General features: G+C 41.6%; 1 protein-coding gene across 4 annotated transcripts in view; it reads left to right on the top strand.

Moving 5' to 3' along the window:
* The window catches only part of RNLS (renalase, FAD dependent amine oxidase), a 291960-nt gene that overhangs the window by 118523 nt on the left and 156563 nt on the right, over positions 1–16874 (top strand). For all 4 annotated transcript variants that reach the window (XR_013543984.1, XR_013543985.1, XM_078391345.1 and 1 more), the window contains exon 6: positions 3971–4146. Coding sequence is in view for 2 of the 4 variants with exons in the window: in XM_078391345.1 (XP_078247471.1) it covers positions 3971–4146 (176 nt within the window). In the remaining 2 variants the exon portion in view is untranslated. The remainder of the gene's footprint in view (positions 1–3970; positions 4147–16874) is intronic.

Consider the following 16874-nt stretch of genomic DNA (forward strand, 5'->3'; position numbering starts at 1 on the left):
CACCCATCACTGATTGATGGATGGGTTATTTAACTTATATCAAGGCACTGTCAGAGCAGATTTTAGAGACTTACTGTCATGAGGGGAAAAAAAGAAATCCTTACACTTGGTAGACTATAAATGTTCATAATCGATAAATTATCAGATTGGTTCTTCACCTGTACAAGAAAACCTTTTTTACATCCATATGTCTGGAAGAAGACATTGATTAATTTTAGTAATTAATTGTAGTGCTACCATGTATTCAGGTTAGTTAATGTTAACAAAATTAGTAAAAGCTTTAATAATTTTTATTTAAAGAAAATCTGTTTCAAAAGCCGAGTGTTATGATTGGCTTTTTTTAAAAACATTTCCTGTACAATGTTATCAAATGTTGTGTTTCAACATGGAGTCCCTAAACACTAGAGTAGGAGAAGAAATCTTAGCTGGTTAATTATGGGAGTTTTGGTTGGTTGATTGAAACCACATGGATCTGCATATGGATAAAACAACATTTTGTTAAAAATAAAATTTTATTTTTTGATAATGTAAACATACGTATGCCACAACAGATTATTCTTAAGGGAAAACATTCCCTTTTTTGAGCTATAAGAATAAATGCCTCTGTGATCTGCATGATTGTCTAAGAGTAGCTTTTTAATAAACCAAAACATTTTAATATATTAATTGGACTGATTAATTAACTAAAAGTTGCTGCCCTACTAAACATGTTGGTGATGATATGTTCCACCCATCCACCCCCAGGGGGTATCTGGCTAGCTGCAAACTTTCACAACAGACATGATCCCTTTGTTGTCTTTGTCCATGCTGGTTTGCATGGGTAGTGGTTGATAAAGCCTTCACACCCTCTTCATTCTTTGTATTCTTGATGGTACTTCTTTGAAGAGTGAGATGGATCCAGCTGCTGCTTAGAATCATGTTTCCAAGCTTTCATAACCTTTCCTGTTCTGAAGCTGTAACAGCAATGACAGTCAAGACTAGAAAACCTAACATTTTAACGATGTGTTGAAATCAACAGAGTTGACTTTTTTTTGCTGGCCTTGTGTGTGGCAATTCAATATGTGCCCATGTCATCACTCAACATGTCCTGGTTTAACCTCTTGAGCACATACTGACCTGTTCAGTTTTATTTGCCTTGTTATGAGCGTCAACATTGGTCCATAGACTGCCAGTTATGCGGAAGGTGAAATCTGAGTAAAATCCTGGCAGGATTAAGACCAAAAATCATATGGAGCAGATCCATGGAAGAATTAGTATGGAAAAATCATTTATAAGCCAGAATGTAAACTGAGACATTGGTCCAAGGCTGATCTCAAATAAGATGATGCAAGATAATAAATAAGTGAGCAGCCAGGCAAGGAAATAATTAGGGAAACTACGAAATGGGAAGGAAGCGGGTGAGAGAGGAGGACTAGAGAAATCGCTAGAATATAGCTAAATGAAGACCAATATAAAATCTAGATAATCAACCTAAAAATGCTGAATTGCCCCTGAATGTTCACTCTACAGAATGCAGTTGCTTGGCAGAGACACTATTCTTTATATATGTAGTAAGAACAGAGTATGTAAGGCTGTGAATGTGATACTATTAGGGGAAAGATTTCCACAGAATCTCAAAACCTGTTGACCATTTGTTTCAAAATTGGAGTTATCAGCCGAAGCTTGCTGTAGGAGCAACGCCATTCAGATACCCTTGTGTGTGGTTTGGAAGCTTCTAACCAAATTTAGTTGTGTTATCATCCATTCTTCAGCCATTGGTGAAACCACCGTTTGTTGGCAGTAAGCAGGCGACACGTCTTTGGTACCAAGAGTTCTGGGGTCTGCCTGTAGTTGCAAGATGAGGCGGCTGCCTCAGGCGGTGTCTTGAACAGATACCAAAGTATCATTGTATTCTTCCTACCAGCCATGAGCAGAGGTGCTTGTGGGACTTTGTGTTTTCTATGTCAAAATAATTTAATTGGCCTGGGGCCCTGTGCATCATGACTTGTTAGGGGGCAGCATTTATTCCTCCAGTTGGGGCATATAAATGTCTTTGGCCAGTCCTTGACATAGAAAATCTTTCCCCTTTGTTGCTTTCTCTCTTTCTCACTCTCTTTTTCTTTGTTGCTGTGCCTGTTTGTCCAACCTCGACTCATGGATTCTGTTGCTTATTTTTCCATTTGGCGCCTGTAGTCTTTTTAAAGTGGTCAGTGATGCTTTACCCTCATAAGCATCTGATTCCTGATAAATAATCCCCCTTTGCCCTTGAGTGGTAATGAGCTTGTTAGGTTCTCTTCTAGAATACCATGGTGATCGTATACAACAGTACTGAGGATGTACCAAATGTTTGAACCCTGTTTACATTTTGGCTCCAAAATAAGACCAGAAATACAAGCATGTTTGACATTTCCTAGTGATAAATGAGTTGCGTGCCTGCAATCATATGAGACACATGCTAAGTAAAGTGTAGAAAGAACATCAAATACACATAGTGCAGGAAGATGTCATCCTGTTACATCACCTTTTTTTTTTTTTTTTTTTTTTTTTGCTTGTTGGTCAGCTTCCACACTTCACCACACCAGTGTTTTCACAGAACTTAGCTGTGATGCTTTTCCAAAAACGTAGTTGTTGCCTTCAGATTTTGATTTTGTTCAGTGTGTTTTTCAAATGTCCGCTTCCAAGAATAACCCTTCATTTTAGGAATGATCTTGCTCCAATAACCTCAGTGTTAAATCCATAGCAGTTTAGGTTTCAGCCGAAGTCACACAAAGTTCTCTGCTGCCATCCCAACAAAAACAGCTTCCTGATTGCTATTCCTTATTGCTGAGTGAGCACAGTGTCCTTCTCAGCCATCTCTTCATTTATTTCACTGGGAAGCTTCCCATTTTCACCATAGTTCATTGCCTCTGGGCAGCACAACCCTCCCAGCACTCCTGGAATGGGCAGGAGGGGGTGGGGTAGGGCTGAGTAGACAAACTAGGAAGAATTTGTGCTGGCAAATAAATCCTATGCACATTGCATAATGTTGGGTTTAAAGCAGCCTCAGGTGGCTTAAAGGATTCTAGGCTGCCGTGCAGTTTGTGGTGGATGTAAGGACAAAAAAAGTTGAAAGCTAGGCAAAAATGAAAGTCCCTCAAAGATCTGAAGGAAGTTTGTATGAGAGCATCTTTTCCCCTGTACCTCATGGTTTTCCCTTGCAATCAAATTACACCTTTACAGTAGAGTGAGTGGCTTTGGGTCGCCATGTAATGTTGGACTATAGCTTTCCTTGCCCAACTTTTTAGTGGGCCCACTGAGGATGATGGCGATTGTAAACCAATGACTTCTGGGAACACAAGGTTGAGAACTAGAGCAAGCGCATTGAATCAGTTCGGATTTAGTGAGTCAGCTACTCCACAGGTTCCATTGATTTGACTGGATCTACTCTAGTTGCATAGTTAATTGCTTTAGCATAGTTTATTGCAACTAGAGTAGGCGCATTTGAAACAGTGGAACTTTTGGAGGAGTTGACTCGCCAAAACCCCACTGGATCTGCTCTAGTTCTGACTTTCCGTCTTCAGCAACAGGATTTCAGCCAATGTCTACCAAACTTACCAAAACTATTGCACTTGGTAACTGTACATATGGTTGAATTTGATCTGTATCCTGGAATATTTGTGAGCTTTTAAACAGATTAGACTCAATAGTTAATCACGTTTTCTCAGAAGAAAAACTAAGTTAAAATGTTATATTTTAAAGTACTGTAGCCCTATTGACTGTCAGGAAACCTCTTCACATTTCACTTCCAGCTGATTCCACTCACACAAACACTGAGGTTTTTTATTAAAAGAGTTTTACCCAGGCAGTCTTCATTACTTCGTAGGTAGGTGGACATCCTTGATTAAAACATCTAATTATGAACTTGCAAGAACTATAATTAATGCTTGGATGGAAATTGAAGTGTTGTTATTTACACTCTACAAAAATCCTTCCCCCTTTGGCTGTCTTGCAGAATCCCCGGAGATTGGCCCATCTGTTGTTGTCCACACCAGTGTGTCATTTGGAACAGAATATTTGGAGTGGGATAAAGAAAAGGTGCAGCCGTTGATCCTAGATCAGATAAAAGAAATTATACCTGATCTGCCCAAACCAGCAAGCATTAAATGCCAGAAGTGGAGATATTCTCAGGTAATTTCTGATAACAGTTGATAGTAAAATCCATGTATCAGCCTCCATCTCTTCTAAGTTGTTCATTGTTGGAGGGACTTTCATGTATACCCAGATATTAACCCCTTGAGCAACTCTTCCCTCTGATTTGGGGAGGCATCTAAAGAAGAGCTATTATATAAATATTTGTTGTTTTAAATACTGTGCAACTTATGGTAATCTTAACAATGCTTTCAAGATGTACGAGAGAGCGGAGATTTGAACTCAGATCTCCAGAATCCTTGTCAACCACCTTCTCCATTACAGCAAATTGGTTCTCACAGAGATGTAGAGATTACTGTTGTATCAGGATTTTGTGCCTTGTTGCACCCTAGGATGGCTATATGAAAACTGCACAGAGCTCCTCTACCTCTTATACCAGTGTGGAAGAGAAAATATTTGTAATTATTGCAGTAATGGCAAGATTACCTTCGGAAATCTTCTACAGTAATAGTGCAGGCTGGTCTGAACCTATTGGTAGATTTCTATATGATTTCCAGCAAATTGACAAGGGTTTCTGACTCCAGATTATTTGAAAACAGCAACAAAATGAATTCCACGACAAAACAACATCAGAATGAACAAAGCAGAAATCACTTTTTATGTGAAAGGATAGTGAGGTGTTTAATTCAAAACTAACTTCTAGACTTTGTATTCATTGGCTAAAATCCTATTATGGATTACACCAGCACTCATGTAATTGTATAAATCATGGTGGCAAATTGGCACTAATTAATGAGTTGCAACTTGCATTCCAATCACACAACTTGACAGCGACAGGGAATGTGAGCAGTAACTTGTTAATTAGCAGTGATTTCCTGCTACAATTTATGCAGTTACACTTATGCTGGTATAGATGGACAACAGGATTCTAGCCACTGCAGTCATTAAGTGAATATCTTTTGTTCTAGGCTTCAGTTTGCAGATTTAGAGTTTTTAATTTAAAACAAACAAGTTAATGCTTACTCAACTAAAGCGAAATCTCACAGATGTCAGCATCGTCTAAATCGATATGCATGTCCTGAGAAAGATGAAGAAAGCATAGAAATATTCTGTGAAGAACTCAGAGATGTTATTGAATATATGAGAAAGCAGCACATACATTTCATAATGAGAGATTTTATTGCTAAGATAGGAAGGAGTCTGCAGGCAGGATAGGTACTGTGAAGAAAAAATAAATGTGGGAGACACGTGCTACAGTTTCCTGAAGGAAGAGAATTTGTAGACAACTCCACCACATCCATATTACCATCAAGGGGACTGCATGCATAGAAATCCCCACAAGACAGCATTGGCAGCAATGTCATAAGAAAACACATGGATGGCTTCTGAGTTAATCAGAGACACCTAAGCAGTGTAAAATGACTGAGGAGTTATCCCAACCCTGATGAGAATTCAGATTATAATTTTGTTGTCCCTATGAGTTACTGTAAATCAAAGAAATGGCAAAAAGGTAAAAGCAGATAAAAAACAGAAGCTAAACAGCTATGTGATCTAATAATATATACTGTTTAAGAAGGGACTTCGTGAAGGGGTTCATAAAACTGCAAATTGTACAGATATAAATGCAGTTTGTAGAGGTGGCAGATGTGATCTTACGAGTGGAAATATAAAGGAAAAAAGTGAATGACAGACATAATGTTAGAGATACTGCAAAGCAGGGGTCCCGATCATGCCATGGCCTTGGCAGGACCAGGCCACGGAGACGGATCTCCCACCACCACCCCATGTACGCCCTCCCCACATATATGCACCAACACACGCATGCCGTACCCATGGACGCACAGACGCAAGCACACCCCATGGACGCATGGGGCCCGCACATGAACGCACGCACGCCCCACCCATGCATGGATGCCCCGCCTCTGCACATACAGATGCACACACACCTCGCCCACACACACATGGACAACAATGCGCCCCCACCAGCTGAACCAGTCTGCAGTTCAAAAAAGGTTGGGGACAACTGCTGTAAAGGGATAAAAGAGGGCAAAGGTAGAATATTGTAGAAGAGCATCCAAAATAAAATTGGAGAACACAAGGCAAAAGGTGGTCCAGTGTGCAGAAATAGAAAATGAGAGATCTACCACTCCTTTTCTGTTCCTGAAAGGCCAAGGAAGGAGCAAACGTACATTTAAAAAAGTGGGAGATAAAATTATAGTGTGAAATGAATACATTAAATCACTGTGTATATATACACTTTCTGTACACACAATGCACATTCAGGATAAGTGAGATAGTATTTCAGGAATGGTTTTACCAGTTACACACACACACACACACACACACACACACACACACACACACACACACACAGAGAGAGAGAGAGAGAGAGAGAGAGAGAGAGAGAGAGAGAGAGAGAGTTTCCATGGCCAAGCAGGGATTCAAGCTCAGTTCTCTAGGATGGTAAACTGACTTGTTTTTAAAGAAAGGCCTTAATTTAAGAGATAGCCATACAACAGGCAATCTTTATTTGCAAAACAAAGCAAACCCATGCAGTGAAACTTGAAGATCAGGTAACACAGGTCATAGAGACAGAAAGAGGATTATAACTCACCACTGCTAGTCAACTTGTCTTACAAGAACATCCTCAGAGAAACAGTTCCTGATTCCGCTGATAGCCTCATCAATGGAGAGCTTATCAACCATATGTAGTATGTATTCAATGCAGTATTACTAGGAAAAAGTTTAGATGGTCTGCAAAGATTACTCAGTAAAGTTACTGAAGTAAATAACAAGCAGGTTGTCTGAAAGTGAATTTTAAGAAATCCGAGTTCATGGTAATCAGAGGAAAGCAAGCACTTGACGATCCGAAAGGAAAGTGTGGAGCATTTTGGCAGATGTCAGTACTTTGAACTCTGGTGGTGTGAATAATGAGATCAGAGACACACAATAGAAGTCAGAACAGTGGTGGCCTGGAGCAGTTTCTTTAGGATGAAGAATGTAACATGGAACAAAAACTTAGAATTGGCCTTGAGAATGTGAGGTGTACACTGCTGTGCATTCGTAGAAATACACTCTTTAATATTAGCAATTATTTTTTTTAAAAAAATAGAAGCATTTGAAATACACAGTAATTGCAGAATGCTAAGAATTTCTTGGATTGAGGGGCTGACTAGTGAAGAAGAATGAATAAAAGCCAAAAAAATCACAAACCACATGAAGTGCAGCTAATCATTTGAGGTAAAATAAACGGGAAGAGGGTGTTGAACAGAGAAGGGAAATTGTTACTGAGGGAGTTGAAGGCTGATTTGGTAACAACACTGTTTAGAGGCGCCACATGGAAAGTTAGTCTACCTGAGGTGACATCCAACTCCAGCAGGAGAGGAATAAGTAATAAAAACCAGAGTCAGTGCCACAACCCTGCTGTCAGTCCCGTTTTGTTCTGCATAGCTACAAAATCTGCAGAAGTCCTATTGTCTTCTGCATTTGGCCCCTCATCATTCGTGAATCACTTGGTAACAGGGCATGATCTGAGAGTACATCATACAGTCACTTTACTTAAGCTATTTCAGGTCTGGTCAGTTTCTGAATGGGAGACTACTTGTAGATCTTTTAGTGAGTTGAAGAATGGGGGGGGGGGTGTTGCAAAATGCATGCAAACCCCAGCTGAGTTCTCTGATGAAGACTGCCAAGGAGTACTGTACAGAGCACTTCCACTTAATATGTGGGACTGGTAGACTGGAGCTAAGCCTGCTCCCTTCAGATCCACCGACCGAAAGTTTTCGCATCCTCATACGGCTGCCAGTAGGGAGCTGGCCAGAAGGAACCAAAAACTGTGGCTTCTTGCACAGCCCAAGAGCCCATGAGGAGCCATCATTTGGTTGGGAGCCTGCCCAATGGCTCCCTGTATGGGACTTCCAGTGCGGTAACAACCATGGGTCCCTAGGTTAGTCTGGGTCCCCACATTAAGCATAATTAGAGTAGGAGGGCTACAGAACATTTCTTACAGGTAGAATGGATAAATTTAGATTCCCTGAAGGCATGCAAAACTGGACTACATATTCTCCATGAGTGGCTTAGTCTAAGGCCAGTTTATTCTTTGGGCAAAAGTATCTCAGGTGGTTGGTATTGTGTGCTGCAGTTTTATCATTGACAGCAATAAAGTTAGTCAGGCTGATCACAAAGGAAGTTCTTGCATCTGCTCCATTACTATTACAGTATGAAAACCTAGACACAGAAAGTCAATGATTTATAATTAATTCCACTTTATATTTGGTCAGTTCTTCATTATACTACACAACGGCTGGATACTGCGGGACAGTTACTGGCCAAATGTATTGAATAGAGAGACAGAGGCTGTCACTGTTTTGGTTTGCTGTGTATTTTGTTTCTGCATATACAACCCCCAATCCACCCCTACTCCTGGTTCCTCTAGCTAGGAAACTGGTAGGCGTGCAAACCACATTTGTGGGTCAAATCACATGTTAAGGCAACTGGTGTTTTTGTTTTTTAGAGGTGGTGTGACTGAGTGGGTTGGAGCATCTGTCTGCAGGGACCACAACTTTGCATCTTTAGTGTGCCTCCCAAGAGAGAGGCCAGCCATGAACACCTGGAGTATGTGTGGCTAATGGAGTTAATATGTAGCCGATGAGTGTCCTAGAACATTACCAGAGGGAGGGGCTGTAGACCATTTTTTACTACCTTATACGGAAATCCCTGGGATGGTCACTGTAAGATGGGATCAGCTTTGATGCTCCATTGTCCTCATCATCATCCTCAATGTCTTCTCCTCTTCTTATACTATTGTCCCTCCAGACAACTCAGCAATTTCAGTTTGAGTGCCTGAGATATCAGGAATGCAAACAAGGCTAACTGACCATTACAAAACAAAAAAAAGCTAATCTGTCAAATTGCTGAGGCATAGTCTTGTTTGTTTGTTTGTTTGTTTGTTTGTTTGTTTGTTTGTTTGTTTAGAAGAAGAAGCCGATAAACTTACCATCTTAAGTGTGTACTGCTTCCATATATGGAATTAGTATCTTGCCTAGTGAAGCCCTGCTATTCAACCTTGACTAGACATTTTTGCCCTGGAGGAGTAATGGAGAAGGAGAGTATTATATAGCTGATTAGCAAATGTAGGACACATTGTCCCAGTAGCAAGGAAGAGTGCCCCCCTCTCCCTCTTGCTCTCCCTCTCTCTCTCTCTCTCGCTCAATCTCCTGTTTTTTTAACAACTTCCTCCCTGTTCTGAGTCTTCCCATAAACAAACTGCACCATAAAATTTGTGATACAACCATGAAATGGATCCATTTTAAGCAGATGTTTTGAAAATAATGTGCATGTCTCAGATAATGCTTCCTTTATTTTTAATTGCCCTGACAGAAATGAACATGGACACCCATGTAAAATGTTTACTTAAAGCCAGTTGCTTGACAACCTTTTAAAAAATATAGTGGTGCCTCGCTTAACGACGATAATCCGTTCCAGGAAAATCGCTGTTAAGCGAAAACATCGTAAAGCGAAAATAAAAACCCCATTGAAATGCATTGAAACTCATTCAATGCATTCCAGTGGGGTAAAAACACCGTCCAGCGAAGATCCTCCATACGGCGGCCATTTTCACTGCCTGTATAGTGAGGAATCTGTCCCTAAACACAGCGGGGAGCCATTTTAATCATCTGGTGGCCATTTTGAATTCCGATCGCAAAAATTGTCGTTAAGCGGATTCACCATAATGCGGGGCAATCATAAAGCGAGGCACCACTGTATCTAGCATCTAATTAAACATTGTGGTAGAGAATGCCCCTGATACTTAGTTCTGCCCCCTCCCTGTAATGCAGAGTTGAGGAACTTGTGAGCTTCCTCTATATATCAATGAAATCCCAGCTCCATTAGCCTCAGCTGCCTGCTGGTAGTAAAGATTCATCGCCCTAATCAGTACAGAACTGAACCCTATAATGAAACAACCACAATGAATCCAACTCCCATTTTCCCTTGCCATAGGCTGTGCTGGTTAAGGGGGTTGGAATCCAAAACATCTGGAAGGCCAAAGGTTTTCTGCCCCTGTATTATGAGATGAGCTTGTTTCTTGTTCTTAAATACCCTTACCACCACCATACATACAAACCATATTGTAAAGCAAGGGTGGAAAATGTGTGGTGTTCCCATCAGTCATAGGTGGAATACCCCGTGGAGAGGTCTGATATGAGTTGTACTCCAAAAATGCCTGGAAGGCTACATAAGCCTCAGCACTGCTTTTAAAAATGAGCACAACAACTTAACCGTTCAGTGAAGTGAGATTCACCCATTAGCTTCACCAATTTCATCTCTCATCTACCAAGGGGAGGGCCTAATTCTGGTTGTACGACATTAGGATTTGCTTTGTGACCAGGAGAAAGGGGCTACAGAGTTTTCACCTCAACAGATGAAAGATTAAATACCCCTCTTGCTGTCGAGTGGCAGGAAGCAGTGTGCAACCCAGCAGGAAACTGTCTGAGGACCAGAGGTTAAAACTACCATAAGGAAATCTGTGTTGATCATAATATGATAGCAGCAGTGGCAGCGGCAGGATTTCCAGCATGGCTATCATTATGGCAGCTAGATTTAATTACAAAGATAAAAACACCAGGTTGTTAATTAGGTTTATTGTGGTTCTTATAATACATCATTCGTGCTACTGTAATACCCACAATGTCTACACTGTAATAGCTAGCTGAAATTAGGGGCATGGTATTTATAACCCATGGAGCTCTGAGAGAGACTTGTACAGCTCAACACAACAGTTGTGACTCTTAGGGCTGCTTCACATATTACAGGAAGTAAAATTCAGGGCCTGCCACTATCCACCAGTCCTGATTCCTTGACAAGAGTGCCTAATTGATGAATGGGTTTGTGTTGACATGTTTGGCATATTCATCCTTGAGGTGTACTCTTAGAGCCCTGCGCTCCTAGGCCCTGCACTTCGGGGTGGACTTTGTCATGCCTTAGATGGGTGGCTCAGGACAAAATTTGTCCCATTAAATGGTCCAAAAGCAAAGTGTAGATGATCATGGTGTAGGGGAGTATAACTACTGAGAATACAGGAAGCAAAGGGGTGACCCTTTCCTCATCTGTTGTGATCCTGGTGAATAAATATGGTTCCTCTGAAGAAGCTGCTTGCTTTGGAGGGAAATCCTCCATTGTGATTAATGCAAGATTTCCTTCTAGTGCAGTTTCTGAGGGGAGAAGTTTTTAAAAAGATGGTAAGAAGTGGAAAAAAATCTACGGCTCTCTCTTCTTGCCCACTGTGCATCTGATAAATATTATTTAATTCCAGTTCAGTGTTTCCTATTTCTGTATTTAAAAGAGAGAACTTAAATCCAAAGATGCATTCACTGGCACTTCTCACTTGACCTTCCATGACTGAGCACATCTTCTGGGCACAGAAGCACCCAAGTTAAATCCTTGGCATTTTCAGGTAGACCTTCGTTTGTCCCCTGCCTGAAAATCCAAAAAACACATCCCAGTCAGCACAGACTGTCCCAAGCTGGACAGACCACTTGACTGACTTAATGTAAGGCAGTTTTTGTTATCCGCTACCTACAAAAGTCATGCGCGAATAGGCCCCTCTTGAACTGCAGACTGAGCCAAAATCAGGGTCAAAGTAAATGATGGGAGAGAATGCTGATTAATTAGGGCATTGTGTGGACAAAATCTGTTAAAAATACTTACAGATTGTTGACCCGAGTGCGGTTCTTAGCTGCGCACATTTAAAGAAACTTTGTCTCTTGCCAAATATGTTGGTGCAGAGCTTTATGCCTAAATAATTGGGCTTGGAAACAAAGCCCACATTTACCTCCCAGTGACCAGTCACAAAGCAAACTAAATGTGAAATACAGGAGACCAAAATTGTGTTGTGACAATCAGTCCTCTTTCAGCGCTTAAGGAATTCCTGCTTTTAAAGAAGCTATATGATCAAGGACCTGTGCACAGGGAGAGAAAAATACTTGAGTCAGCACTGTTCCTTTCCTTTCACCTGATGGAAGGCTGAATTTGCTGAGATCCCTGCCTTTTGACTGGCCTTCTGTACTTGTGTGATCTCCATAGGAGTCCTGAATTGGGGTTTATTGCAGGATACAACACTGTGTAAGAGTTCAGAGGCTCTTGGCTTGAAAGCCTATACATAATTAATTCTTTTATTAGCTTTAAATATTAGGGATAATGGGACAGCTCCAGAGGCAAAGATGCAGTGAGGAACAAACCTATAAGGCTTTCTTTGCTACGAAGCCGAGAGAAGCCATTTTCAAGGACCTGGGGCTTCTGTTGTGCAGTGCAGTTGCCAAAATTTGTAAGCCAGCATCCCTCTTTGGGACAAACTGCACCTGTCGAGACTCATTTGCTGCAGTATTTTGCCCATGTAGACAAGCCACAATGTGACCTACAGATAGCTAATAATCCTGCTCCGAAGAAATCAGATAACATTAGTATGGTGTGGTGGATTTATCTCCAGTGTGACAAGCTAGATCAAGAGTGGGCAACAGTTGCCCTCCAGATGTTTGGACTGATGCTCACTTAATCTGTCTCCATTAACTATTCAGTATTCCACCAGCTAGGACTGATGGAAATTATAGACCAAAAACTTCTGGAGGACTCAGTTGCTCATCCATAAAGGTAAAGGTAAAGGTTCCCCTTGACAATTTTTGTCCAGTCGTGTTCGACTCTAGGGGGCGGTGCTCATCCCCGTTTCCAAGCCATAGAGCGAGCGTTTTGTCCGAAGACAATCTTCCGTGGTCACATGGCCAGTGGCGACTTAGACACGGAACGCCGTTACCTTCCCACCGAGGTGGTCCCTATTTATCTACTTGCATTTGCATGCTTTCGAACCGCTAGGTTGGCGGGAGCTGGGACAAGTGACGGGTGCTCACTCCATCACGTGGATTCAATCTTACGACTGCTTGGTCTTCTGACCCTGCAGCACAGGCTTCTGCAGTTTAGGCCACAGCGGCACTACGTCCCTCTGCTCATCCATAGGCTAGCTCAAACTACAGGTTCTGCATATGCACATGTGTATAGTCTTCTCTCGTCATGTTTATTTTTTAAAATATCATGTTATAGAATACTCCTTCATACTTTCTGAAATAAAAACTAATTTTAGCCAAAGAATATTGTAAATTGTTGTTGTTTAGTCATTAAGTCGTGTCTGACTTTTTGTGACCCCATAGATCAGAGCACGCCAGGCCCTCCTGTCTTCCACTGCCTCCCGGAGTTGGGTCAAATTCATGTTGGTCACTTCGGTGACACTGTCCAACCATCTCGCCCTCTGTCGTCCCCTTCTCCTCTTGCCTTCACACTTCCTCAACATCAGAGTCTTTTCCATAGAGTCTTCTCTTCTCATGAGATGGCCAAAGTATTGGAGCCTCAGCTTTAGGATCTGTCCTTCCAGTGAGCACTCAGGGTTGATTTCCTTCAGAATGGATAGGTTTGATCTCCTTGCAGTCCAGCGGACTCTTAAGACTCTCCTCCAGCACCACAATTCAAAAGCATCAATTCTTCGTCATTCAGCCTTCTTTATGGTCCAGCTCTCGCTTCCATACATCGCTACTGGAAAAGCCATAGCTTTGACTATGCGGACCTTTGTCGGCAAGGTGAGGTCTCTGCTTTTTAAGATGCTGTCTAGGTTTGTCATCGCTTTCCTCCCAAGAAGCAGGCGTCTTTTAATTTCATGGCTGCTGTCACCACCTGCAGTGATCATGGAGCCCAATGTATTATTGTAAATAGCTATGCCCATTTCAATATTGTAAATAGCTATGCTCATTTCAAATATCTAAATTTCAGATACCCAAATCTCCTTACCGTAACAAAAAGAATTGGATGTCTTCATCCAAACATTTGGAGGCATATGTTCCATGGTATCTGAATCCCTTCCACATGCCACTAAATATCTTCCACAGATGAAGTCATAATGACAGAAGAGGTCTTCGCCCTTCTCCTGCCCTATTAATCCACGTCTGGTTATACAGTATATGTGGCCAATTCCTAAGAAGCTTACTGGTCCACCCATGGATCCTTCAGGTTTGAAATTAATGAAACTGCACTGTGTTCTCAGAAGGAAAGCTCCATCTAAAAATTGCCTATGCTTAAGTACCATATGGTGATTGTGGCTAAATTACCTTTCAGTCATTTTTTTCTTTAAAATTCCAATCAACTATTGACATGACAGCACAGAATGGGAATGGCCGGGGTTCTTCCCCCAACCCAGAGCCTTGCAAGCAGGATTTAGCCTTGTTTTATTAATTCAGTACAGCCATTATGTCCTTTGGATGGGCCAAATACAATCCCAGGATTAAAATGCAGACATTACAATTATCCAGGGAAGACATGGGATTAGTCCTCCCAAACTTCTATTGATACTACTTAGCAGCACAGCTGCACTGCTCTATTCTGTGGTTTAATTATAAGACAACATTAGCATCAGCAATCAAGACTTCCCAGTCCAAAATTTTTGTTTGACAGTCTTGTGGTGGTGAGATGGGAGCAACATGCAGCCTAGACAATATGGCTGTGTCATGCTATTCTTTTTTAAACTAAAGCTAACATCTTTTAAAATCATAACTCTTGTCTTGACAGTGCCTTTAAAATATTGCCGGATCCAACACTGTGAAAATACAGAGGTACCATCAATTCAAAACATTTCTGCTTTTTAAAGTAATCATGTGTAGTGATGCTGAAATTCCTTTGTTTGCAGGTGTCTGCCCATAATATGAAGGACCAGTGTGTGTGTGTGTGTGTGTGTGTGTATTTGAGGGAGGAAGGCTGATACATTAGCAGGGCCAAACAACCCAGATTATCCAATCAAGTTTTAAAGTAGAATGGTCATATTTGTTCCCTTGAGAGGCGGAAAAGGAATTTCAGCAGATACAATTCATCATACAAGTTACACCTCTTGCAATTCTTCTTCTATTGTTGGTCTGTGCTATCAAGTCAGATCCGACTTATGGTGACCCCATGAAGGAACAATCCCCAAAAGGTCCTGTCCTTAGCAGCCTTGTTCAGCTCTTGCAAACTCAAGGCTGTGGCTTCCTTTTAGGGATTCAGTCCATCTCATCTTTGGTTTTCCTCTTTTCCTGCTGCCTTCAACTTTTCCTAGCATTGTTGCGTTTTCCAGAGAATCTTTCTTTCTCATGATTAAAGCAGGACAGCCTCAGCTTCAGCATTTTTGCCCCAGGGATAATTCAGGCTTAGTTTGCTCTCGGACCAATTTGTCTTTCTAGGAGTTCAGCGTATCCACAAAGCTCTCCTCTAGCACTGTATTTCAAACAAATCAATGTTTTCTTCCTGTTGGCCTTCATCACTGTCCAGCTTTCACACCTGTACATAGTGATTGATGATCTTAGCTTTGGTCTCCAGTGACACATGCTTACACTTGATGATCTCTTCTAATGCCTTCATTGCTGCCCTTCCAAGTCTCAGTCACCATCTGATTTCTTGGCTGGAGTCTCCATTTGGATTGATGATTGAACCAAGGTATACAAAGTCTCTATTTCAGTTTCTCATTAGTGTTAAAGTTGTGAAGTTCTGCAGTCATGGCTGTTGTTGTTTTTCTTAATGTTCAACTGCAGGCTCCCTTTGGCACTTTCTTCTCTCACTTTATTTGAAAGTCGCTTCTTCTACATCGTTATTAATGGTACAGGAACTCTAGCCTGTTTTGCATCTGGCTACCATAGCCATAACCTAATTAGCATGGGAAGGGGGAGAGAGACAAAGACCTTCCTTTTCAAACAGGCTTTTGAGCAATAAGTAGCAATCCCAGGAATCCTGTGTTTATTACATTTAGAGACTTTAAGGTGTTTCAGAATTGTTTTTAATGTTGAAAATGTTTAATTGTTTTAATATAGTCTTAAATATAGATTTCAATATAGTTGGTGGGGGGGCAGGGGCAGTCCACAGGGATATGGGGACTATACAGATGGGCTCCATACAGCCCACCAGCTATGCTGTCCCTGTTGTTATGTGTTGTCAAGTCACTTCCCACTTACAGTGACCCTATAAGTGAGTGATCTCTCATATGTCCTGTCCTCAACAGCCCATCTCCTAATTGGTCTTTCTCTTGTCCTGCTTCCTTCCACCTTTCCCAGCATTATTGTCTTTTTCCAGAGAAGCTTGCCTTCTCATGGTGTATCCAAAGTAGGACAGCCTCAACTTCAGTATTTTTGCCTCCAGAGCTATTTCAGACTTGATTTGATCTGGGATTCACTTGTTTGTCTGTCTGGTGGCCCACGGTATCTGCGAAGATCCTGTCAGCTTTCTTAACTGTCCAGCTTTCATGCCTATACATGGTGATCAGAAATATGAGAGTGTGAATGATCTTGGTTTTGGTCTCCAGTGACACATCCTTACACTTGAAGATGTTGATGCTAGCTCCCCGTCTTGCTACTCGGGCAGTCTAGGTGAATCTTGCCCAGCTGTTTGAGCTGAACTCTTGTTCCATCTCCTGTTCCATCCAAATCCCTTTCACAAGGTTGGAAGACCTGTCGCCTTCCAGAATTGGTTGGATGCCAGCTCTCGTCAGCTATGGCTAGCATGTCAGTGATGAGGGATGATGAGGCTGGCAGTAGAGCACCATTTGGGAAGCCAAAGGTTTCCCTCCCTGCCCTCTTAGGTGACCCCTCATTTGCTTTGTTCATTCCTATTACCTTCCCTCTTCAGACTCTAGTGAGTTCATCTTACTCAATGAACTCTTCATCGCATGCAGTCCCAGTTAAAGCCCAGGAGGAAAATGGCTTTTTAACTTG

This window comes from Pogona vitticeps, chromosome 3, assembly GCF_051106095.1.
Source record: "Pogona vitticeps strain Pit_001003342236 chromosome 3, PviZW2.1, whole genome shotgun sequence".
Classification (NCBI taxonomy): Eukaryota; Metazoa; Chordata; class Lepidosauria; order Squamata; family Agamidae; genus Pogona; species Pogona vitticeps.